The 26,006-nt window shown below is 43.9% G+C and overlaps 1 protein-coding gene across 8 annotated transcripts in view; it reads right to left on the bottom strand.

Annotated features, from left to right (window-relative positions):
- Positions 1-1,405: 1,405 nt before the first annotated feature.
- LOC119172328 (uncharacterized) overlaps positions 1,406-26,006 on the bottom strand; it is a 182,162-nt gene continuing 157,561 nt past the window's right edge. For all 8 annotated transcript variants that reach the window (XM_075893600.1, XM_075893598.1, XM_075893604.1 and 5 more), the window contains 5 exons: positions 22,894-22,976; positions 21,935-22,070; positions 20,538-20,579; positions 4,738-4,965; positions 1,406-1,608 (listed from right to left, as the gene is read on the bottom strand). In XM_075893600.1, coding sequence (XP_075749715.1) covers positions 1,516-1,608; positions 4,738-4,965; positions 20,538-20,579; positions 21,935-22,070; positions 22,894-22,976 — 582 coding nt within the window. In that variant the 3' untranslated portion in view covers positions 1,406-1,515. The remainder of the gene's footprint in view (positions 1,609-4,737; positions 4,966-20,537; positions 20,580-21,934; positions 22,071-22,893; positions 22,977-26,006) is intronic.

Here is a 26,006-nt window from a genome sequence, read left to right as displayed (position 1 = left end):
TTCTGCTTTCTCCATTGTTCACACATGTACAGATTAAAGTGACACTCAAGTGAAACAACAAATTAGTCTGCTATGATGAATGAAAAATTGTGTCACAGATTTCACCACTACATACAGGTTAATTAAGAAATTAGAAGAGCCAATGTCACAAGTATCTCTTCATATCTCAGTGACATTAGGGGTTTTCGGGCGTGTTTTTTGTATTTTGGCCGCAGTAGAGAAACAAGACTTCATGAAACTTGGCATATAAAGTCTCTGGTTTTGTTGATTAGGCACTTTGTACGACCCAGCAATCTGCATCAACGGCTGTGACACCACAGCAACTGATGCGAGAACTTCCCAAAGTGATGTCAGCACCCGCATTTCTTTTGGACTGCATTCTCGCTTACAAGAGCCTTCACGCAGTAAGCGCATTTTTAGTATCAGGAAAGATTACCTCACTAATAACCATAACTGTGCGAATATTCAAACTTTTGAATATTTTTTATAGTGTTTGCTACTCGATTCGATCTCCGCTAGAATTTTAACTATTCAATGTAATCGAACTTCCCAGACATCTAGTTGCTGAGGGCCCTTCAAGTTTTATAAATTGCTTCAGCACATCACACTCTCACATTGGGCAAAGCTGCATTTCAAACACTGCTACGGCATCAAATGTATTGACTGGAGAAAATGCTGGTTCCAACATGGACATGCACTGCACTGTAACAGTGGCCCCCTTCATATATTCAATATTGTTTTTTGCATCACACTATAATGTTGCGGCAAAGCTGTCTGCAGCGCTACGCTACGACTGTAAACGAACAGACTCGAGAAAAGCGCTGGTTCGAACCTATGCGGCAGTGTTCAGGACGAAAAAGCACAATAAAAAATTGGAGTATCCGATATTTCAGATGTTTTCATACGCTTGCATCTAAGGGGCAGATTAAAGCTTCGGATTCAAAGGCATTACGCACCTTTCCACCAAATCAATAGGGCCTTCGCAGAAGTTGAAGAGGAAATGGGTAGAGAAGATCGAGTCTTTTCCTTCCATGAGTAAAGTGCTGTCGACACCTTATTGGTTGCACCAAGTCGCGTAAATAAATACAAATTGGTCTCTGCATTGCCTCATCTTTGATAAAGCAACTAGAGAACACCAGCTCAACAGCACTTCACCAACCTAACCCAAAGAAAAACTTCCATGTTACTAACCTACAAGAATGTGCTTAGGTATTTCCCGCACCTTTTTTAAGCATTAAAAAAATCTTATATGAACATTCTACTACTATTAGAAAAATATTAGATTCAATTTGCACTCAAACTTTAATACAAAAAATTTGCTTTGCAGCTAAAATTTTGCCATTCGCACAGTTCCACAAATAAAAAAAGCCAGGGTGCAGGCATTTATGGTGAAACAAAGAGCTGCTTGTAATAAAAAAAAGCCATTTATTGCAACTTGCAAAGGCCACAAGTGTAATATTTACCGCAACTGATATGCGACAAATTATGTAAAAAAATAGTCTCCATTTGAGATGGTCATGATCCCAAAGTTGGGAATTCCGCGTCCGTCAGAGTATAAGAACGGCAGTTGGGACAAGTGCGCTCCGTCTTGAACCATTCTTTCAGACACTGCAAACAAAAACAATGCAAGATGCAAGTCACTGTTACTTGCAGTAGACACATTCGGTCTAGTAGAAAACAAAGCTGTTATGATCGGGGCTGGCAAAAAAAGCCCACCTCGGTTTGTTCAAATTGGTTTGCATTAACTTTCACGGAACAATGGAGTGTGTAGCCTTAATAATAAGGCAGCTATGCAATAGGGAATTGAAAAGACACCTGACTTCTTATGTTTTCCCTTAAAGCACTCACAACCGAAAGCCATCCCCCCTCCCCCCTAATCGGTCAATTGAATCCATTCTTACAAGCATGGGCAGTCATCATAAAGGTACGAATGAGGGGGGATAGTGGAGCTTCTGTACAAAAGCATACGGTGTACACAATACAGTGCTATTGTCGTGCGCACTTTAGTCTGCATCTTTTCTAGCTTAAAAGCAAGCTCAAATTATCATTATTTTTTTTTGGCCCAGTGTAACTAGTGCAAAGTATAGGATCCTTCGACATTACTGCGGTGCGCTCTTCATACTAGAAATGCACAGCGTATTCGAAAATAACTTGACTTTAAACAAAAAAAAAATGTGCGAAGCTGAAAGAAACGTCCAACCACGCAGTACTGTTCTCATATTAAGGCGCACGCTGGTTTGGCCAGTGGGGGGCGAAAGCCACGAAAAAGATGCTTGGCACGAGCCTGCCATACCGTTTGTGCCATGTCTCTGGTAGAAAAAACGTTTTTTAGCAGTGACAACCTACTGTACATGACTTTTCTGCAATGAACACCATGTCTCTCGGTGAACGGCAAGCTGTGTAATGTAATAACATGATTCAAGCTTCAAATGTAATAAAGAGTGCTTGTTATGTTAGTGATAGCATCACTACAAGAACTAAGCTAGCCAATTGTAACAGTATATGGCCTAATCAGATTATATTATGTTACTTTACGTCATGTCTGTTACACCACTTTGTACAAAAAGCTTTGATTAAAATCCATGCGACATGTTCTTTGCAGCGAGAAAAAGATATTAAGAAAAATGAAAGAGAACAAAGGCACAACAGATGTGCAAGAGGATTGACATCATGAAACACACTGAAGCTGATATTCTTTTCGTGTTTTAGAAAAGCAAGGCACCTCAAACTGAAGGCAGTGAATTTTTGATAATGTAGTTTTTGATAATGGAACATCGTTGGTACAACTTCAAATGTCGTTTTTCTAAAATGAATTTTTTGGGTAGTGAGGCTGCTTGTTTTAGCCATGTCTCTGGAACCACTCATCGTATTTCCATAGGTATTTTTTTATTATGTATGTAAATGAATTTCTGAAAGGTAGAAAAGCCTATTCCAATATACTAGATTCTCGATAATTCAAACTATGATAATTCGTACTTTTGGTTAATTCAAATAAAATTCAATTTCTTGGTTGGCCCTCTATTCTTTCAAAGTATTTAAAAGCCTTTTAATTCAAACTCCATTATTCGGTTATTCATACTTTTTGAAGGTCAACACCAGAGAATATCTGCTGCTTTCCCACTACTATTTAAAATTTTGTGCGCTTATATAATCCTAAGTCTAAAAATGAGGCACCTGAGGCCTTCAAGGAAAACGGCTTTACAAGTAAACAAATGTTTGAAACAAACACGGTTTACCAACATCATGGTAAACCGTGATGCTTCTCAACTGGTATATAGAGTTTGTGCCGAAGGCACATAGCAATGAAGCAGTTGGCAATTCACGATTTTTCAATATGTCTCATCAAAAGTACAGAGAGAGAGAGAGAACAAAATGAGGTAAAGGCAGGGAGCAGTAAATGGACAATAAACTTGTGGGCTTTACACCTCTGCTTTCTGTTTACTCCATGCAGTTAGGGATTAAAAACACTTTAAATTTTAAATGTGACAAAATCAATGCCTAATCATAATGTGTGGTGTCATCGTACCCAGAGTCATCTATCTGAGAACTACTGATAATTCAAACTTCTTGATAATTCAAACTAAATTCAGAGGTCCCGTCGAGTAACGAGAGTTGACTGTATATCATGTCTGTTATTTATGATACCTAATAAAAATTTGATTGATAATAGGCTAATCACCAACACTAAACTTCATCGTTTACTAAAACATATCAGCAAGGAAATAAAAAAAAAAAGGCTCTGTCACCCACTAATGTATCGAATCTGCGAATCATCATAGTTAATTTCACGTTCCAGCATATTCTGAAAGTTCTCCAGGCCTGGAATAAGAGAACCATGTGCACTATTCTGACATACCGCCACGACTTGAGAACCAGTGAATATAACTTCATGAAATTTTGTAGTAGTTCTGATGTTGTTGCTCCAAGTATATCCTTAAAATTTCATTGAGTCACCTCAATAAAGAAAAAAAAAAGCTTTGTATCTGATGATTGCCCTCCCCTCTTAAATGCTGCTGAACGTAAACTTATGCATTCTTTTCATAACATAGAAGAGATTTAGTTTTTCCTCAAACTTTTCAGCGTTAGCGTTTCGCTCTATTACCATAGCCCTAAACTTGAGTGGCATGGACGGGTGGTGCCATCTGAGGGTGGAGAGGTTAACCTGGTGAGCACATAATGTAACGAATACTGTCCCATTGCTCTTGACATTTTTTTTGCTGTGGTGCAAAACAAGTTGGACACCAGCGAGGCATTAGCTAAACAAACATGGTCGTAGCCTTCTCAATGCTGCATGCTTAAACGAATGCACCGGCGCTTCTGTCGCCGTGCCATAGCCGATGTCGCACACAGAGCGTCCGGTAATCACAAGATGCCAAGTGGGTGTTTGAGCTAATCAGTAAAATAATGAATCAAATCTTGTATAAACCACAGCATTGTGCTAATGAACATACTCAGCCAATTCAAACCAACATACACTCGCATACCGTTATAACAAACCAACATATGCCACAAAAATACTTTGTTATAAATGACTATTTGTAGCACTGTTCCAATGGCAAAGCTATTGGCCACTTACTTGGTTACATCCGATAATTCCTTATATCGAAGTTTTTAGCGTAAACTTTGAAAAACTGCCGAAGTGGGCATTAAAAAGAGACCAATCTTGCTTATCTTAACGTGATGACTTGCTGTCAGCAAACACTTTAGCGAAATGTACACCTAGTCCCGTAAACGCACTTGTTCGTGGAAGCAGTGACGGCATGACAATGCGCGAATCTCCTGTCTGTCAGCGTGCAGATCCTCCAGGCAAATGCTGCACTGGGTGGAGCGTCCACTCCATGTCTGCCCCGCCTCGTGCTGGCTGGTCCAAGTCTTCGGCGGCGGAGCCACAGGGGGCGGCCGTTGCGGCTGCAACACGGCCGACTGGCTTGGCCGCAATGCCGTGAGCACCGGTCGTGGTTTGGGCTAAAATGGACGGTTATGGGTTCAGGAGCACAAAAACTAAAATCTTAAGACATTGCAGTTTAGCTCTAAAGCCGATCTATTATGCATCTCAGACGGAAGTAATCATATACACTAGAGCCCGATTACCTGTTCACCACTAGTGTCTAGTTACTTCAGTTTCTAATTTCAAATTTTGTTGTAGTTTGAATTTATTTACTATCGTTTTCTTATGTTCTTTTCTTATCAAATGTGTACAAGCCGATTGTCAAGATCGTACTTTTTTACCGTTACTTTCACTGAGTTATTTTTTTCCAATTTATTTTTATACGGAAATCTCATAAACAGAACAACTGCCTTTGATATGATTGGTTTCATCCCTGCACACTGCACCCCAGTTCACTTCTCGGTAAATGGAACTCCTGTTAAACGGAACACATTTTCCCGGTCTCCTCAGGTTCCGTTTAATGCGAGTTCACTGTAATCCAGACGTATCATACAGTCGATTCCGCATATATCGAACTCAAAGTGGATTGAGAAAATAAGTTAGATATATATAAAAAAATGCGTATTTAAGGCTATATTAGTGCATTGCAACTTTGAAAACAGCTTTCAAAAATCGAAATGAGTGTGAACATGACCATTAGCTCACAGTATGCTTCAAAAAGAAAGTGACAACTTCTGTGACAAGTTACCACACTTTATTATTTCGTGTGAAAAGAGTCTTTTGACTCGTTTTGCCTCTTGCAGACTCATGTTCATAAAGCATTGAAGCTATCAAAATAAGCAAATTCCGCCCCTCCAGACACAACAGCGGTGAGCGACGGTGAGCGCCAGTGCAAGCTCTGAAGCGCAATAACATGTTTGGCGGCAATAATTTCATAACCACACAGGTCCAGTTTCATGGCACTGGCATCATCAGCCAGGATATCAGCATCGATGCAGTCAAAATAAGTGAAGTCACTTTCTCTTCTCCCATCTAAGATGGTGCCCGGGAATGCTAATCATAGCAAAGTTCACTGAGGCACCATATGCTATTGTTAGCTAGGATGACGCAGACCAAGTTGCCTATCACCAAAGCCAAAGCCCACAAGGAAACTGTGCGCAACAGTGCCTTCCTTAACGTCGTTTCGAACACCAGTCATCATTTTTATCGCTACAAGTAGTGCAATGTTTAGTTTGACTTCGGATAGAAGATTCAGCTGCAACGAAGAGAGAATTACTGAAGTGCGCAAGCCCAAAGTGACAGCGCTGTCCACTACGCTGTCCACAAACAACAAACGATCGTCTAAACCACCACCCACCAATTGGTGATGGAGATCAAACTAGGGGCTTCGTAGCAGCAAGTGAAGAGCAAAAAAAAAAGTGCAGTCTCCAAGATGTGTATTTTATAACCGAAAATGCCAAAAGTACATCACTAGGTTGCCAATCTCAAAGACCATGCCTTTTGGGCCCGCATGCCATCACACGTGAGCAAACAAGGGAATGTGCACATTGCAACGAGGCCGCCGAGTCACTTCGCATTCATGTGATTTTGGTGCCCTTCGCAAAATGGCCCCTTTTGAAAACTCTGCGTCCACGCATTACAACGTACAACAGATGGTGCATCATGTGTCGATGCGCTCCCAAACACTGCACAACCAGCGAATTACACTACATGCGTCACCTGCGCGCAAAAAGGGGTATGAACTTGTTGATACGCGGGCGCAAAATGAGCAATCTCTGTCACAATAAATGCACTTTCTGGGCTTCGGCACGGTGCAGTGTTAGATATACCAGATGCTACGCTACGCGGAAGTTTAATATGGATGTGCAACAGTCCCATACTCTTGCACTACCAGCGATCTACTTGCCCCATAAATGGAGTACAAGCCGCTTGAGTAAACCCATGGCACTACCCTGAGCTTCTTCAAAGATGGCCTGAAAATGGGAGCTAATGGTGGCATTACTTAGTTGAAGGAGCTGGGAGAGACTCTTTTCCTCTACTTTAATTCAAATTTGCCATGCATCTTTTTCTCAATAGTCAGAAAGCTGCCTGCGTGTGAAAATTAAATTGAAACACTGTCGGCAACAGCCTCCAGTCAGAAAAGTCAGTCGCAGTGTAGTTGCCACCTCCTAATGGTGGAGCAGAAGTTTGCGTATGATATCTTCATGCATGACTGAGTTGTGTGAATTGGCAATTTGTTGCATTGGGAAGAGCAACTAGTCAGGCCTCGCTGTTATTATGAGCATTCACATCAAGCGAAAGTGTATTTGCATGGTGAAAACAGCTGCATTAGGTATTTTTGCGTGCTCCAGACCTATGACTGCGATTGCTGCAAGGAAACGCAGGAGATCAGCTGAATGTCGACCAGTGAAAATTTCCATGAACCAAAAACGTGAAAATACAGGGATCTCAAAAATGAGCTTTACGACCAGCTGAAGGTGCTCAGTGTGCATACAGCTAATCTACGTAATGAGCCTGGATATGGATACGGTATGCCAGGTGCATAAATTTTCCATTCTAAAAAGACATACTGTCTCACTACTCATCCCACGTTAAAATGTGGGTCGTCGCAAGACTGAGGAACGCATAATCAAAGTTTCACTGTGCATAAGTAGTGCAGGCTTATGTAGGAAGCCAAAAAGATGCATCTGATTCAATATTATCGGCCATGCATTGGCTTTCTTACAGAACAATGGCAGTTTCCCAGCCGAGATGTCAAACTAAACGTTATTTTTGCATGCGTGGCCTACTCTTCTTATTGCTAATAATCACGAGACAGTCAAATTTCGATACAACAATGTCGGTACAATCACAAATTACTTCGTTACGTCGAAACTTCCTTACACAAAAATTGGACCTTTTATGCTAAGTATAGCAGCCCATTTTTTTTTCTTATGCTGAGAGGATTGAAAAATGTTTAAATAATATGGCACTACGAAAGAAAAAAAAAAGGATCTGCTGACCCCCATCTGATGCCACTCTGGTCAAGTCTCCTTTACAGTGGGTGTAGGCCATGTGTAATGCCGAAACAAATGCAGGCACGACACACCGTGGTAACATGGGACAAGTTAAGCTATTGCACCTATTCTGGTTTCACAGCCTGTCATTAAAACCTTGCGCAGTGCACCACAGAATGGTGCAAATCCAATATGTTCACCAGATTATGACTCACAATTGATTAGTGAATTTGCGCGACACAAGGGCCAGGGTCGGCACAAATCAAACCACTTCAAATCGTATCAGCAAATCAATGTTTACCAAATCGAACACCTTGCTCTCCAAGGCAACCCAAGCTAGAGCACCTCCATTTACAGTGGCAGCATTAGCTGCTTTGCAATGCTGCATGCCTAGTTTCAACAATTGAGCAAAACACATTACGACATCGCAAACTTTGGCTGCCGCTAAGCACTGGCTCAACAAAAGTCTTGTAAGTTAGCTTTACAACCAACATTACAAAACGAATAGCAGTGTGGCTGGGATGTGTGAGCAGCATAAAATATTGGCTGGCCCTTAACAAGAAAGCCTAATTTGCTGTCAAAGAGCATGCTTCAATTGATTTCCGGCAAATTTATTCTATTCTTTTAAGGGGTAGTGGCACAAAAACTTCGGCTTCACGTTTTTCTGTTGCGATGTGTTGCTGCAGGCCTGTTAGTCATGACAATAATTGCAGGCCCCTCTCTCATTATTGACCAGTTTAAGTTTCGGTTTGAGAGACTTCCAAAAACCAGGCACAACTATCGCCACCTAGCGTGTGCAGCTCTTGAGCACATCAGCACAAAACTGTGATACCCTTTTGCATGGTCCGCATCAAGAATCACTTTCGAATAGAAAATGGGAGTGCAGTGTCGCCCAACACAACGCTTTTAAATCGTGCACCACAGCAAGTATAGACTGCGGGAAAAAACATGCCAAAGAAAAAAATGCGGCTAGGACATCATAACTTGTTTTATTGACTGCAGCGTGGTGACGGGAAGGAAGTAGAAGGTCCCCAAAGGTACCCCTTCGAGGGTGTCAATAACACGATGGAGTCGAGTGCTCACGCAAACTTCAAAATTTATTTTAAATACCTTCCAAGCTATATTCGTTCCTCAATATAACGGAGTTTTTTCTATTCCTTGCCATTACTCCATAGAAGCACGTGTATCTGCGAACTTTATGTAAGAAAGTAATAGAAAGAAAGTAACGAATTTTAGCCATGGACAATCCAGGAATTTCGCCACAGATTTTGTCAATTTGACAAGAGCATGTATCTAAAAACCTTTATTACGCGTGGGTGAGCGCAAGACGGGCAGGCAGGCCTGCGCCCAAAGAGTTGCCACTGTGAGCACATCCCGGGATGTGCACTCCCCTTCCCCCCAAACCAAAAAGTTGGCAGTGCCACGCTTTTAGTTCGCATCACAAATGTGGGGTCGCACTACATATGAAGGCATTTCATCAAATAGTTTTCCGCAATATCTATATTGTTCGCTTTTCGTTTTTGACGCCGTGCACGCGTGCATGGAGTGGCCTCCGACGATGTTGTGTGCTTTACTTACTTTTTTCTTCTCTTTAATGCAGACAGATATCACATTAGGCGCTGATGGAAACTCACCCAGACCATGGTGACAACTGAAGATTTTCAAAGGTCTACTCGTGGCGCGCTATGCCGCCTTGCGCTGTACCACTAGTTCACGGGACCATAGCCTTCACAATTAGCCAATTAGCTCCGACTTCAGTTCCACTTTTGTTTACTTCGTGCATTTCTTTTTTGAAATTTCGTACGGAACCCACATGTACAGAATCCTCCTTATAACAAATTTGTTCAGGAATTTGTCAATTTCATTACATTGTTACGTAAAAAAGACATGAGGCGTGTCTATTTAGAATCTATATTGTAACTGATGCGCATAGCATCGACTAAGGAGGAGGACAGCATGCACGACCAACAGACCACTTCCTCGTTGTCGTCTTCTGACCGCTGATATGTCCGCTAAGTAGCATCCCCCCCCCCCCCCCCCCGCGGCTCTGTGCACATTAATTACGGTCTTCAGAAGGGAGGTGGTAAGGTTTTAGCCTGCTGATGTGCACAACATCACTGGGTGTGGTTGCAGGCAGGCTTGTGGTCTCAGATGCAGGAATGATCTCATAGATGACGTCGGTTACCTGGCGGACGATATGGTGAGGACCCATGTAGCGAGACAACAACCTCTCTGATAAGCCAACTGGGAACCACAAGAGAACGAGAGAACCGGGTGAGAAGCGAACGTCAACAAGCCGGCTGTCGTAGATGGCTTTCTGAATGCCTTGCGAAGCCAAAAGTCTAGAGCGGGCGATCTTACGTGCGTGGTCGGCACGAGCAATAGCGTGGCGTGCATATTCGGTTGACGGCATTGCAGTGGTTGCAAGTAGGGTGTTGAGAGGTAACGTCGGATCACGGCCATAGAGCAAATAAATGGGTGAATAACCAGTGGTGTCATGGCGCGAAGAATTGTACACGAAGGTCACGTGAGGTAGCGCCAGGTCCCAGTCATGGTGGTCGGAGCACTCATACATCGCGAGCATGTCCGTGAGGGCACGATTTAGGCGTTCAGTAAGGCCATTTGTTTGGGGATGGTAGGAAGTGGTCAACTTGTGTTGCGTCGAGGAAGAGCGCAGAAGATCATCGATTACTCGGGACAAAAATGCGCGGCCGTGATCTGTGAGTAATTGGCGAGGAGCCCCATGGTGTAAGATTACATCGTGGAGCAAGAAGTCTTCAACGTCAGTAGCGGTGCTGGTGGAGTGCGCTCGAGTGAGGGCGTACCTAGTCGCGAAGTCTATAGCAATGATGACCCACTTGTTGCCCAATTTCGACTCGAGAAAAGGACCGAGAAGATCTGTACCAACACGGAAGAAACGTTCGGTTGGGATGGAGATCGGTTGAAGAAGTCCAGCCGGAGGGTGCAGTAGGTCGCTTCCTACGCTGGCATTTATCGCAGGAGGACACGTAAACGCGAACGGACCTGGCGAGACTGCACCAAAAGAAGCGGCGACGCACAAGGTCGTTTGTCCGAGATACACTCAGATGACCAGCAGTTGGTTCACCGTGAAGCTCGTGCAGCACGGTTGAACGCAAATGTTTCAGCACGACAAGGAGGAGCTCAGGGCCATCTGGCTGGAGGCTACGATGGTACAGCGTGCCATTCAGGAGGACGTACATGCGAAGCGAGGCGTCGTTCGGAGCAGATTTGAGACGGTCAATAAGTTGTCGCAGGGAAGCATCACGATGTTTATCACCAATCTGAAGAACTGGGACATTGACATGACGCTGAGTCTAGGCTCGATGTCCGATTCGTCGGGCTGATCAACAGGGTAGCGGGATAAGCAATTGCCGTCCAGATGGAGACGTCCAGACTTATAAACAACTGAGTAAGAATACTCCCGTAGGCCTAATGCCCAACGACCAAGTCGTCCAGTGGGGTCCTTCAGAGAAAAAAGCCAACACAGCGTGTGATGATCTGTGATGACATTGAAAGGGCAGCCATACAAGTAAGGATGGAATTTGAGTAAGAATACTCCCGTAGGCCTAATGCCCAACGACCAAGTCGTCCAGTGGGGTCCTTCAGAGAAAAAAGCCAACACAGCGTGTGATGATCTGTGATGACATTGAAAGGGCAGCCATACAAGTAAGGATGGAATTTGGAAACCCCCCAGACAAGGACGAGAATTGCGTTCAGACTATGAAAGCAGATGGCTTGCATACGTGATTACACGGTCGTTGCCCTGCTGAATTTGCGCCAAAACTGCACCAATCCTATGACTACTCGCGTCTGTTCGCACTTCTGTAGGAGCATCGGGGTTGAAATGTGCAAGAATAGGAGGTGTCGTTAGAGCAGTGATTAGCTGAGAGAAGGTGTCAGCTTGAAGAGAGCCCCCCAAAAAATGGGACGTGTTGTTTGAGAAGGACTGTGAGTGGCCATGCGAGTGCCGCAAAGTTTTTCACGAACCGGCGAAAGTAGGAGCAGAGGCTCACGAAACTGCCAACATCATGGACAGAGTGTGGGACTGGGAAGTTTGTTACAGCGCGTACACCCACGCGTACTTTTGCCGGGTCTGGTCATACGCCGGCAGCGTCAACAAGGTGATTCAACACGGTAATCTGATGAAGACCGAAGTGGCACTTGGAGGAATTGAGCTGCAGGCCGGCCCGTCGAAATATGGATAGAATGGTTAAAAGGCGCTCAAGGTGGGTTGCGAAGGTAGGTGAGAAAATCATCACGTCGTCCAGGTAATACAAACATGTCGACCATTTAAATCCTTGTAGGAGCGTATCCATCATTCTCTCGAAGGTCACTGGAGCGTTGCAGAGACCGAAGGGTATGACCTTGAATTGATAAAGACCGTCAGGGGTAACGAAGGTAGTCTTTTCTCGGTCCATGTCATCTACAGCAATTTGCCAGTAGCCAGATCGGAGGTCGAGAGATGAAAAGAAGGTGGCGCCATGGAGGCAATCGAGGGCATCGTCAATTTGTCGTAGAGGATACACATCTTTTTTGGTAATTTTGTTGAGGTGGCGATAATCAACGCAGAAACGCCATGAGCCGTCTTTCTTCTTTACTAATACCACGGGAGATGCCCAAGGGCTCGATGATGGTTCGATTACATTTTTCGTATGCATTTTGGCCACTTCTTTTTTAATCGCTTCTCGCTCGGACGCTGACATGTGGTACGGCTGACGGTGAATGGGCGCAGAGTCACCAGTGTTGATTCGGTGAATGACAATTTTAGTCTGGCCGAAGGGACGATCGCCAATGTCGAAAATGTTCCTGTATGAAATCAAAACCTGGCAGTGAGCGTCGGCCTGGTGAGGCAAAAGCTCCGATCCAATTATGTTTCGAAAAATAGCATCGTCTGAGCTGGGTGACCATGAGACTGCGCTTCGATCAGGAGCAGATACAGCGACAACACTGAAATCATCCTCTGTTATGGCAGTTAGCTGGGCTAGAGACATATGGCAGGGCAACACTTGAGGAGTGAAACTAAAGTTAAGAAGCAGAAGGAACACACAGTTGTCCGCTATGGTCCCGAAGGTATGGGGCACAGTAACACTGCGCGTCAGCCGAACGTCAGTAATCAGCGTAACGATATAATCACTGTCAGGAACGGAAGGGGCTGATGACAAAGACACGTGCATGACGGCTCGAGGCGGAGCTTCGTGATGAAGACGGAAGTACCCAGCACGTCCACCATACAGATGTTACGTAAAAATGACACGAGGCGCGTCTATTTAGAATCTATATTGTAACTGATGCATATAGCATTGACTAAGATGGAAAAAAAACGCGCACAACTAACAGGCCGCTTCCTCGTTGTCGTCTTCTGACCGCTGATACATCAGCTACGTAGCAATATCCAGGTTCAACTGTACCTGAATCCCCTTCAACTCGTACTTAAGTTACAGCAAATTTCAAAGTATTTGAAATGAAGGAATAGGTGTAAATTAGTCTGCCTTTCATCATCATCACCATCATCATCAGCCTGACTACGTGCACTGCAGCACAAAGGCCTCTCCCATGTTCCGCCAGTTAACCCGGTCCTGTGCTTGCTGCTGCCAATTTATACCCGCAAACTTCTTAATCTCATCTGCACACAAACAATTGAGGACGATGCAGCAAGCAATGGAAAGAAAAATGGTAGGTGTAACCTTAAGAGACAAGAAGAGAGCAGAGTGGATTAGGGAACAAACGGGGGTTAAGGATATCATAGCTGAAATCAAGAAGAAGAAATGGACATGGGCCGGGCATGTAGCGCGTAGACAGGATAAGCGCTGGTCGTTAAAGGTAACTAACTGGATTCCCAGAGAAGGCAAGCGGGTTAGGGGGAGACAGAAGGTAAGTCTGCCTTTAGCACTCTGTAAAGGTTGTTTCACTGCAATAAAGGAGTAATACACTGTGAAGCCCTCCGAGTTAAGTAAAAATATTACCCTTACAATGATTCATCATTTTTAAAGTTTAAAAGCACGTTATACTGGCTTATATGATCGAAGTACAGATTACAGTAAATTTTAAAACGTAAGATATTTTACAGGTTATCACTTGCACTCTACCAAACGTCAAGTACTGTCACTATCCAAAGTCATTGCAATTCGCATAGGCTTTGTTTAACTAGTTGAATTCTGACATATACAGTCAAACACGGATATTTCGAACTCGAAGGGGATCACGAATTAGTTCAGTATATAAAAATTTCTATGTAAAAAAATAGAGCCCCCAAGAGCTTACCTGTAGCAGATCATCATCTACACTAGGTGCATTAAGAATGACAACTAATTTCGCACACACGCCGCAACAGAATGGTTTATTTGCAAGAAGAAAAAAAAAAATCGCTAACCTTGGCCTGCTTCTTCGTTTTTGAAATGTTGAAGACTCTAGTCTCAATCTTATCACAACTCGTGAAACTCGTCGTCTACGCGCTTGTCTTCACCGGTTTCCGGAAGTTCTGCTGTCTCGAAGCCTGCCTTGCGTAAGCAGTTGTTGACCACTGTGTCAGTCTTCATGTCCCGCCCGGCATTGAAGATTTCCGCGGGAGAAAACTTCGTGGAGATTTTCGGCCACTCCTTCATTGCCACTGCTCGAAGTACTGGCTGCTGACAGCATCACTTTCGCCAGAAACGGTTTTGCCAACGATGCTGTAGCGCTGCTTAAATCAATGAAGCCACCCGCTGTTGTCGCTGAAGCTGTTTCACCGAGTACAGTGGCAAACCATTTGGCCTTTGCGAACAGCACCGGGCCATCCACAGAAATGTTCTTCATGCGCACTTTTAAAAGCCAGGCATAGAGTGCCTTTTCTACATTCCCGTGGGCAGGAGCACGCGCATGACACGCTCCCAAAGTTCGCAGCTTCGCCGCCTTTACCTTGATATCTCCTTTGGTACTCAACACACTGAATAGCCTTGAACTTCGTAACAAAGGCAAGGTTTTTGCGTTTGCACGAGCTAAAAGTGCTGAAGCGCACGTTCCAGCTCGCGCGACATTTCACGGGGGATAACTTGCGAGTTCGATGTACCCTAAAATTCAATATATAAGTGGGTTCAATATAACAGTGTTTGACTCTATACTAATTTTTCTTTATTATACCGTATTCACTCGCCTAATCCTCGCACTCGCATGATTCTCGCACCCCCCACATCGTCCAACAAAAATACGACTTCTTTTTTTCCTCGAGTAATTATCGCACGCCCAAAAACTGCTGCAATAATGTCCCCTGCTCGTTCCAGCCACTGATGATAATAGCGCGCATCATCTAACGCCATCTCTTAAGCATCAAGCATACTGTTACTGCACGAAGATTCAATCCAATCCAAGCCAAGCCAAAATGGCAAGTGCGCGTTGCGGCGTGTTTTATATGTTGTACTGGTAATCTTGTCATGTTATGGGGCGATACTGAAGCGACATGGCTGCTTTCAAGTTGAAAGTGATAGATCATGCACTAAACAACAACAGGGCCGCTGGTAGGCCCTTCGGAGTCTATGAGTTCTGTGTTCGCTACTGGTGGCGGCAGCTGAAAGCCACCAAGACGCGTTGGGCCTGTTGTGCGCCTAAAACTGAATTGATCGTGAACTTTATTTCAGAAGGAAACTGCGCATGATTCTATTAAATAGCCATCAGCCCAATACTGACGTCCTACGCTTACCTTTTGAGAGCTCCTGTTGCGCGACGAATGCTACCGCTACGGCTGCAACACCCACAAGCTTTGCCTATGGTATTCTAATTCGCGACTATTTGCTTGCACTTTTAGTGTCTCAAATAAATCTTGCCTTGTGTTGAACCAGTAATTTTTATGTTGAGGTAAGTTTTAATTAGTACTTCTCAAAGCTTGCTGTTAGTTGCTGGTGTGAGAATCCCGATTTGCCGCCACTTCGTTTTCTTTATTGCACTGTACGTTTTCGTGGAAAGTTTTCCTCGCATAATTCTTGCACCCCGCAACTTTGCAGCGGTTTTCTGCCAAAAAAAGTGCGAGGATTATGCGAGTAAAAAGTGCGAGGATTATGCGAATAAATACGGTATGCCATATAAAACCTTAAGTTTACTATTCATGCAATCCTAGTCGTTTGGTTCAGTATCACAGAGTGAGCTCCACAATATTTGCAAACAAGTGGCCGTGCACTTTTCTAATTGATCAAAATCACTTGCAAGACAAACTTTGTTGCCAGCATCCAATGCCTCCCTGTGTTTGTTACCTGCAGCAATAGCAAAAACGCCAGACAAGGTGCCAATGCATCCCTATGGCACTTTGAACTAGTGTTTTCTCGGGCAAACTTTCTTCACTTAAATGATCCTCCATGAAGATTTGGGAATCCTGGGCAATTCTACGTGCCCCTTCTTCATTTCTCCCTCAATTACTGGCATATACTGGAGCGTCGGCACTATTTCTTATCTCATTCAGTGCACTGCTTGCTATAGTCATGTCCGAGATTACGTGAATACATTCAAGCCTACATGTAACGGCCCCACTTAAAACAAACTCTCGCTTAAAACGAACAATATCCGCGATTGCTTTAGCTATCAGGAACAGAAAAGAGTCATACATCTATAGCGACTCTAACGCAGCAATTACGAGCTTTGACAAGGGCTATGTCGCTGGGATTGTGGTTAAACTTATGAACAAAGCCAATCCTATCGATACTGAAATTCGATGGTTTCCTGCGCATAAGGGACAAGTGGACAAAACTTGGGTCAACCTCAACGAGGTGACGAATGACCTGGCACGAGGACTCGCTTGCCATGCCGGTCAGACCTGATTGGACACCCACTACCATTCCGGGGGCTATAAAGATAATTTAATCACTTACAACGACATCACAAAATATTATTACTTGAGGCGTAGGCAATTCCCACGGCCACACGCAAAATTGAACAGGGCTCAGGCAATCACGCTACGTCTGCTGCAAACAAGAACTTACCCCACTCCGTATTTTCTACATAAAATTCTCCCTGACAGTGAAATTCAAGACAAGTGTGACGAGTGTGATGGCATCATTGGGATCAGACACATGCTGGCGGGCTGTCCCGCGACTCTCGCCGACCCCAAAGAACAATGGCTTTACTGGCAGACGATGGTGCGAAGCGCGTCTTATCAAGACCAACTACAGGCAGTCCAGAAGGCCCACGATGACACCGCAAGGCTCGGCCTGACGGCACTGACGTGGATGCAGCCCGCCTCGGTCTGAAAAGACCGGGCTTCAGGACACAAATAAAGTTTTGTGAATGAATGAATGAATGAATGATACAAAATCGCACTTACGTCTCGATCGGTTACAGTGAACGGAGTCGGCATCACCTAGGTGTCCATAGATTCTTATTGTTAAACGCCGACCTGCATCCGCGCCCCTCTAGTTGTCACTCTCTGTTGCGCACCCTTCCGTCCTTTGTCCCCCACTGCTCCGAGCACCCCGCATCGCCAGACGCGGCCCGCGTTTTCACACTAACACCCATTCTCTCCTGTTTTTGATCGCTGGTACTGTCGTTGACGTCTCCAGCCTTGAGTGACCGGACCATTGCCAAATCGTCTGCATTCGATCGTCTGCGTCTTGTCTTATCGTATCGTTCTAGTGCACGCACGTACACAACCCCACCCACTCTGATAATTCGCGATTCTTTTTGTGTTTAGGACCTGTTCTCGCTCACTTCCCACTCTGCTTAGCATGCCCGCCGCATGCGTGCGGAAGCAAAAAACTAGGCTCGTGTGAATATTCAAATGCTTTGAATATTTGAACGAATAGTAGAGTATTTGAATTCGCTTCGATTTGAATTTAAATTATCAAATATTTAGAAGTATTTGACATGAACGAATAGGTGTGTACTAAGCCACATGTATACGCTTTTAAAGATGGCTTCACTGCAGTATAGCAGTGCTAAGCTGTGAAAGCACCTACTCAAAAGAAATTTGCTCTATCGCAAAGCCCCACCCTTAAATTTAAAGGGGCTATGCAACACTTTTTGAGCATGGTCAGCAAATGCTGCCGATCGCTAGTCGTGGCTACCAATAACACGCGAGCTAAATATTATAGTGCAACACGTAACCTGAAATTCACAATAAATTCGCAACGTCAGATAAAAATTGCTCTATTCTCTCGGTAAATGACGTCACAATGTCAAAAATCGCTCATCACAGTGATTGTAGCAGCGATTAGCTGATTTAAGCATGGGGTGCTCGGTCGTGACTGGAGCCGCTGCGTGTGCCCACGACATGTCTACGCCTACACGCATGATCACACTGAAAATTCGCATATTCGAAAAAAAAAAAAAGAGAGAGAGAAAGAGTGCTCAGGGTTACAACACGCAGTGACGTATTTTCTTTCCCTATGCCATTTCTCCCGACTTTGCTTCAAGCACTTTTGTCAAGACGTGAAGAAAGAATTCAATTGCAGCATGCGGCAAATCTCTGCAACTCCGCTCATACTGGACAGATTAGAAAAATTTCAGCGGCGGTTAATTCATAAGGCGATAATCTTCTTTAGAACATTATTCATTCCATGTTTGTTTTGCCGGCTTACACACTTTATCTGTAATGAATAATGTTACATATTTTACACGTTATCACTTGTATCATTCTGGAAGTCAAATCCTTGCTACTTCTCAAAGTTGTTTCAACTTCCTTTGAATGGAAAAAAATAATGAAAGCTCTTGCATAGAGGCCTTGCTAATATATATATATATATATATATATATATATATATATATATATATATATATATATATATATATATATATATATATATATATATATATATATATATAGTGACGGTTAGTTCTTCATGAAACATATATTCTATTTGAATTCGATTCGAAATTATTCAACCAAAATCATTATTCGTTTCGAATTCACTTCGAACCTAAAATTCACTATTCGCACAAGCCTAATTTTTTCGGCTGTTAATTTGCGCGGAATGAATTGCATGTAAAAGTCGGTGAGGCCACGCAAACCCGCCGGCGCAACAAAAGGATTCTTTGACCACAGCTGCCGATTCTTTGAACACCGCCGCACATGCCGATCTAGGCAGCCATTGACCTCTGTGCGTGCAGAGAGTTGTGTATTTCGCGGACCTTTCAAGCAAGCTGCCCGACCTGCCTCCATCCCGCATGTTTTGGCTTTCAAGGTCGCCTTCCTGCCGTATCCTCCCCTCTCTGCACTCTACAAGCCTTGCCCTTCTCTCGCAAATCGGCTCTTCTCTCTTGACACAACTCCTTTGCTCGTCTCCACCGATCCGCGATGCTAGCCACACTCCTCGAATTCAGAAGTTTTGTTTTCTGACGATAAACGGGCACAGAGCTGTACCAGGCGTTCTGGCATGTGTGTTGCGTGTGTGCGTCTTGCTCCCTCTCGGTGTGCTTGTGTGGTCAGGATGGCAGACACGCCTTGCACACTTTTTCCTGCCTCTCAACACAACGGCGAAAATGTGACCGCTTGGCTTGGGTGTAATCCGCGCGTTAGGTACCGTGTTGCGGAGCGCTTGCTCATAGCTGTTGACCACCTGGCAGCCAACTTGCCGCTTCGGGCGTCTTGGTATTCAGCTGTGGAGATGGTAAATATTTCGTGGGCAGCGGTGACGGCTACATGCGTGAAACACTGTTTTTGCGAGGCTGACTTCGTCGACATCGAGCCCGATGCCAAGCCCGAAGGTTCCGAACAGGACCACTCCGGCAGCGATTTGTGGCAGCGCGTTGTCGACTGATTTGGCAGAGCGGGCGAGACATCAGTTGCGATGTTTTAATTACGGCAGATGATGATGCCAACACCGTGGAATTGTGCACGAATTAGAACATTGTGAGCTAAGTAAGCGGCTAGATCGATTTGGAGGAATCATATTGTGAGAACGACAAAACTTTGGAGCCAGTGCCACGGGCCTCGGCGAAGAGCACACTGCCGTTTGAAATAAACTCGAGACCGCCCGTATTGCTTCTGCTCTTCGAAACACGTGCATCACGAACTTTTTTGGGCAAAAAATTTTGTGTTTTCACTCACAACTTTTTAAAAGCTGTTTTTATTTACTTCTACGAACTTTGGAATACAGCGAACGGATGCAGCGTCAGGCTCAGGTTCGTTATAAGCGGGCTCGACTGTAGTCATCAGGGCAGACAAACAAGGATTGTGGAATGTGGGCAAGCAGTCAACACTAAGAATGCACGTAAGATGGTTGCATGCCTTGAGCACCAGCCATCGGGGGTGCTCAAGGCAGTCTTGCGCAGGCCATTATATGAAACTGGAAGCGTGCATAATATACACTGCACAATCGAGGTTTCTATCAAGTTGTCTCCATAGGAAATTCGTTTCACGCACAACGTGAATGCACAAAAATCAGACCTGCATTACAGGAAAATCTGACTGCATTAGTTTGTGCATTTTAAACTCGATTAATACATGTTTACTTAGTCACATGCTGTTACTTCTTACATTAGTGTTTTAGATAGTTCGTTCCCATGCGCAAGAATGGGCCGATGGAGGCGCTACACTAGTGGCAATGTAAGGGAGGAGAACTGTTGCGAATTTGTACTGACGCAAAGCAATCCCATTCAGCGATTCCAGCAAACAGGCACCCTAATCTTTTTTTTTTTTTTTTCTCCACTAACACTATGCACTTAGCCATACTCACCTGTTGTGGTGCTCTGGCTGGCAGTTTGTGCTCCTCTTTGCCCTAAAACGAGAACGCCCATTCAGGAAACTGTACTCTAGGTGTTTACACAGCACACATAACAATGGATGTCCACAGCCCTACAGGCTTTGCAGTGACCTCCTACAGTTGGGTGGAATGTTCTTGCAGAGATCAATTTTAAAACTTGGTTCTACATGCCAAAATGACATGACTGTGAGGCCCACTGTCGTAATAAACTCTGTATTAATTGAAACCACCTGGGCTCCTTCAATGCGAACTCAAGTCCAATTTAGAACTTGGTACCTAATAACTTGGACTTGGAAACTACCGTATTTGCTAGCGTAATGAACCCACTCACAAAATGAACCCCCCCCAACCTTGATCCTTGAAAAAAGGAAAAATGCATCTGTTAAAAAATGCATTTTTTAATGCATCTGTTCATTTTATTTCAGTATGATAGCCAGTGCTGTTAATGATCAAAACAATATTAAATCAATGTGTTAAATGACAAAATAACAACGGAATGAAAGCAAAAGATAGTGATGCAATCATGCTAAACAGTTGTGAGCAGCGCGAGCATGGACGTCAATCGAAATTTGAAAATCGCGCTTTGTAGGGCAGAGCGCCATCTGTCGAATGCAGGAGAAACCTCTTCGCTGACAGTGGCACGAAAACACAGCGGCACAAAAACAAAGCACATGGCATCCAAAATGGCGTTGGCGCTGCGTCTAAGAACACGTTGCGCGCTCGCCATCTCGAACCTATGCAAGGCACAACTGCACCCACCGCGTCGAGGGCGCATTCTGCACCCACAACGTCTAATACCTTTGTGCGCCGCCATCCGAAGCTGCATTTTCAATGTTGGGTTTGTCGTTGTCAACATAGTTGGGACACCTGCTGCGCGGGGCGCCTTCGGCAGGCACGCTAGCTACTCGGCTGGTTACTAACAGCATGCGCTGGAGCATTGGAAGTGAGCGGCTGTACGACACTTCGGCGTCAATCCATGCACTTTTAATACAAGACGAAACAAAAAGAGCTTCGGGGTACAAAAAAAAAAAAAAATTGTCCTGCATTTCACGGGTCAACGGGTCAAAACAAGCAAAGTTGTCACCCGAAATTTTCGCTGTTATAACTCCTGTGACTTTTTTCTCACGCGTAATGAACCCTCCCCCTAAATTAGCATCAACTATCATAAAAAAAAAAAAGGTGAGTTCTTTAGCGGAGTAAATAAGGTACGTCCAAGTTTTCGCATGTCAACTAACTAAAGAAGAAGCCACCCAAACTACGTTCCCATGATTAGCATGCACACTGCCAGATAAACATCGCTACAGCAAATACTTAATGATTAACAATGGTTCACAACCAATTTGAATCGGTGGCAGTTTATGAATGCATACCTCGATGCTTGCTGCCCGGGCATGTGGAAATGTGTCGTGCAAGACATCCGATGTTTCCTTTATGATGTCGGCAATGGTTAGGCCTTTGAAGCCCTTGGTCACGTAAACACGCTTGAGCGCAGCCCTGATTTCCTCCCTGCAATGTGCACGGAGGGAAAATCAAGGTTAAATAAACTACAGGGTTCATAACCATGACGAAAAAACAAAACGTAGAGTTTTCAAGGACTTTCAAGGCCCTAATGAAGATGTTTCAAGGACTTTAAAAGGGATTTCTTTGTCATGGCATTTGTCATGCTACTGAATTGCAGCTCCAGACATAGATTGGTTTGGAGTACTTGCTGGCTGAGCAACACAACTGCCTGCAATTCAAGGGCATAAGTGTAGCCTGAAAGGGGGTTGATAGAACCCCCTTAGATATCTTCGGATTGTCACAGTCTGCCATTACGTCGTAGCATACTGGCTTGCTCTGTTCCAGTCACTGCTGCGACTTTTATCACCAGCATATGCACAATGAAGGAGTGCCAGTCTCTTTCACTTCTCCCCCTTTCCTTCTTTCACAAGCAGGATTGCACAACCCCGCCTTATAGTGCTACATAACACCAGGTCATGACGTCATGACCTCTTCTGGCACGCATATTCTGCTTCTTTCACGATGCCACAGCACATGCACCCGTACCCTAGCGGAAAGGTTGTGCAATACCCTGTCATCATAGAGGATTTTGTTCTGCCAATAATGGCTGTCCCAGCCCCTATCAGAATGGCAGAAGGCAGCACAGAAAAACAAAAAAGGCGGACTGCACTAGAACAAAGCAAAACAAAATGTTTCCCTCAGGATCCGTAGTCAGAAAGAGTGGCCTTTCGGTGTGCAATAAGTGCACGGCGAAATTTCGATCGTTTCGAAGTATGTTTGCAATGAACATTATGCAAGTAATGAAAAGATGAGCAAAGACTGCACTCACAGAGGGACACGGGGGTGCTTTTCCATGAGCTTCTGCATAAGCTTCTCACTTCGATGTAACTGGCCGGGTGCCTCGTTCACCGCCTGAAAGCATGTTTGAAAGCATGTTTGTATGTAGCAATGGTCACAGAAACCTTGAAACTACATGAACCTATTGCAGGGTTATTGCTCGTTTACCCGATGAAAATTCAAGAGTTTTCGAGGACTTTCAAGGCTAAATCAGAAAGCCAATTAACATACTTTAAGGGGAGGATGGAGGCACGATATAATTGACTCATTGAAAACGGGCAAGATCACTGGAGCAAACATTGAAAATATGACTGCAATTACATTTTCTTTCAAGAGAACTTTAGATCATAGTTCCATGGAATTGCATGGATAACCACTGAATGCTTGAATTTCAGTATTCCAGCAATCTCTTGAATTATCATATGAATGTCCCCTGTCTCCTGCTGCTTGGTCTTGGCAGTCTTCCTAAGGGTGTATAACTTGCATGTCAAATCCCTAGTTGCCTCTGCTTTATCTGTATACGAGTCTGCTATTGGCCACGAGATCGATCAGAGTCACCGCCTGGCAGAATCTGGTTGAAGAGGCGAAGGGTGGATTGCTCAATCTGGTTGAAGAGGCGAAGGGTGGATTGCTCCATGCGTCCTCTGCTAGCCACGTCGTGTTTCTATGTGCGCATACGCCATGCACATTCTCAAAGTGTGGTTTGTCCAGTCATGTCAGGGCGAGTGTAACTGTTTCTACGTATGCCTGAAGCAAGGTACGAAAGCATTTGGTCTTGCTCGGCTGCTAATGTATTGTAATAAGATCAGTGAGCGCAACTTTCTAGAGTGCTGTTTATTGTCGTCATAGCCTCCCCATTCATTCACCAGAGTAATTTCAGAGTAGGTGCCGCTTTCCGTTTCAAGCACATTGCGAAATGCTCGTGGCATCCTTCCAAACATGAGGACTATTAAATGGTGTGTGAATGCAGCATTTATAGTGGATCGAATGAATAAAAAAGGGGGGCTCTAGGCCACGCACTTGCATCCTTCCAAACATGAGGACTATTAAATGGTGTGTGAATGCAGCATTTATAGTGGATCGAATGAATAAAAAAGAGGGGCTCTAGGCCACGCACTTGCATGCTGTTGGTAGGTGTACAACTGCGGCGCTGTAGTTTATTGATCATTCCAGGAGCCTTAGCTGTGTTTACATGGCCGTAGTACCACTACATAGAAATATTACCAGTATCACGTAAATTGTGACACACCCGTACTTAAACTGTACTTAAAACAGAGTTACCTTGCGCAACCGTGTACTTGAATTTCGGAACGCTTTAAAGAGCCTAGACGTTGAAAATTAACTCAGACGGCATGCCTTATATATAATGTCATATGATTTCCCTGAAAATTTCGTCTTTTTTACATTGTGTTCGTTTGTGTGGCATTGTAAGTGACCGACGGAAGGCATGCAGTGGTCATTTTTTGTCTGAAAAAAAAAAAATGCTCGTCCAGTTAACCAGGCCTTTGTTGCAGCACTGTCATGCACATAATAAATCGATGAAAGCTTTCTGCTGAACTCTTATATAAGATTTTTACTATAGCAAGAACATATGCGTAACGTGGTAAACGCAGTGTAGCGCAAAACGTCGTCAGCCACTAAGCTTTCCTGACTAGACTTATTGACTGTCCCACTTTTCATGGTGAACAGAATGAGAGAGAAAAAAAAAAAAAACATGCGTATAAGGTGCGAACAGTGGTACTGAACTAAATGAACAGACATGCGGGTTTTTTACGATCTTTCTCTGTTTTTTGTAGTATGCAGATGACAAAGATGTAAATAAGTAGTTCAGTCACGCTACAGCAATGCGTAGAAGGCGGAACACAAGCTAATTACGTACAAACAACACAGCAATGGCACGACTTAATGCGAAAGCGTGAGGAGAGTCACCCAGGCCGAGCATCCCTATGAAAGGCAGAATGCTCTTTACTCGCGGGTAATGTTAATGTTGCATAGGCGTCATGCACCGATTCAGTAGAGAAGAGCATAGATATTACAAGTAAACTGTAGTCAATGCATCTTATCCGCCGACAATTGGCTCAGACAACCTATCCACACTTGCGCTGGGACAGTGCTGCCACCTAACCCAATCTCGCCGCAAATAGCTGTTCACTCCCTAAGAGCGCCTGCTGGTTTCTTTTTCGTTGACATTTTGACCTTCTCCTCAATGCAACATATTTTTCTCTGTTTCTTATCCTCCCGCATTTTCCGAATTTCCAAAAATGCATGGTGTTGGCTTCTTTTGTGACGGGCACATTACATCTGCCAGGAACGTAAACATGCGCACATTATGTGCACATGTTTACATGACCACTTTCTTTAAGAATTCGGGCGTGATCCCTGCACATAATCTGTACCAATATTCTTCGAGTCACATATACAGACAAGTTCAATATCGGAACATAAACAACTTATAAAATCTTGCCCAACTTCGAAGAAAAGCTCCAAGTTACGGTATCAGACACTTGAAGGAGTGGTTAGTACCAACACCGCGTTCAAACTACGGAAAACAAATGCTCCACTACACAATACCTACACTACTAAACAGCTATAAATCAATGCAGTTTGACCTTCTTACGGCCTCTTTCAAAGATGTTAAAAGAATGCATGTGGTTTCTGCATAGATTCATGTGCAATACAAACAAGTTTTTTATTTTGTTGCCTTTTAAAAGGAAAGTGTGTTGAAATATGTTAATGCACTAGCATGCCCCTGTATGTATATATGCGTGTGTGTGGGCTTTGTGTTTGTATAATTATGTAAAAGTGCAAGAGTGCATATGTATTTATATTATTATGTAATGTGTTTGTAATATTGCCGCACTGTCAAAGACATAGGGTTGTAGGCTAGTCAAACTGTTGGGAGACTGCTTTTTTTCTACAATCCTCCATCTGTATCTCACAAAGATGGCAAATAATTATTATTATTAGTATTATTATTATTATATACAGAATCGCAAATTATGTGCTGTGAAGTATGCAACAATGTTTATTGAAAAAAGAAAAAAGATAATTCAAGGACTTGCAAAAATACAAGCTACTTCAAGACCTTGAAAATACTTTTATAAT

The sequence above is a fragment of the Rhipicephalus microplus genome, chromosome 4 (assembly GCF_043290135.1).
Source record: "Rhipicephalus microplus isolate Deutch F79 chromosome 4, USDA_Rmic, whole genome shotgun sequence".
Taxonomy (NCBI): domain Eukaryota; kingdom Metazoa; phylum Arthropoda; class Arachnida; order Ixodida; family Ixodidae; genus Rhipicephalus; species Rhipicephalus microplus.
This window is presented reverse-complemented; position numbering and strand designations above follow the sequence as displayed.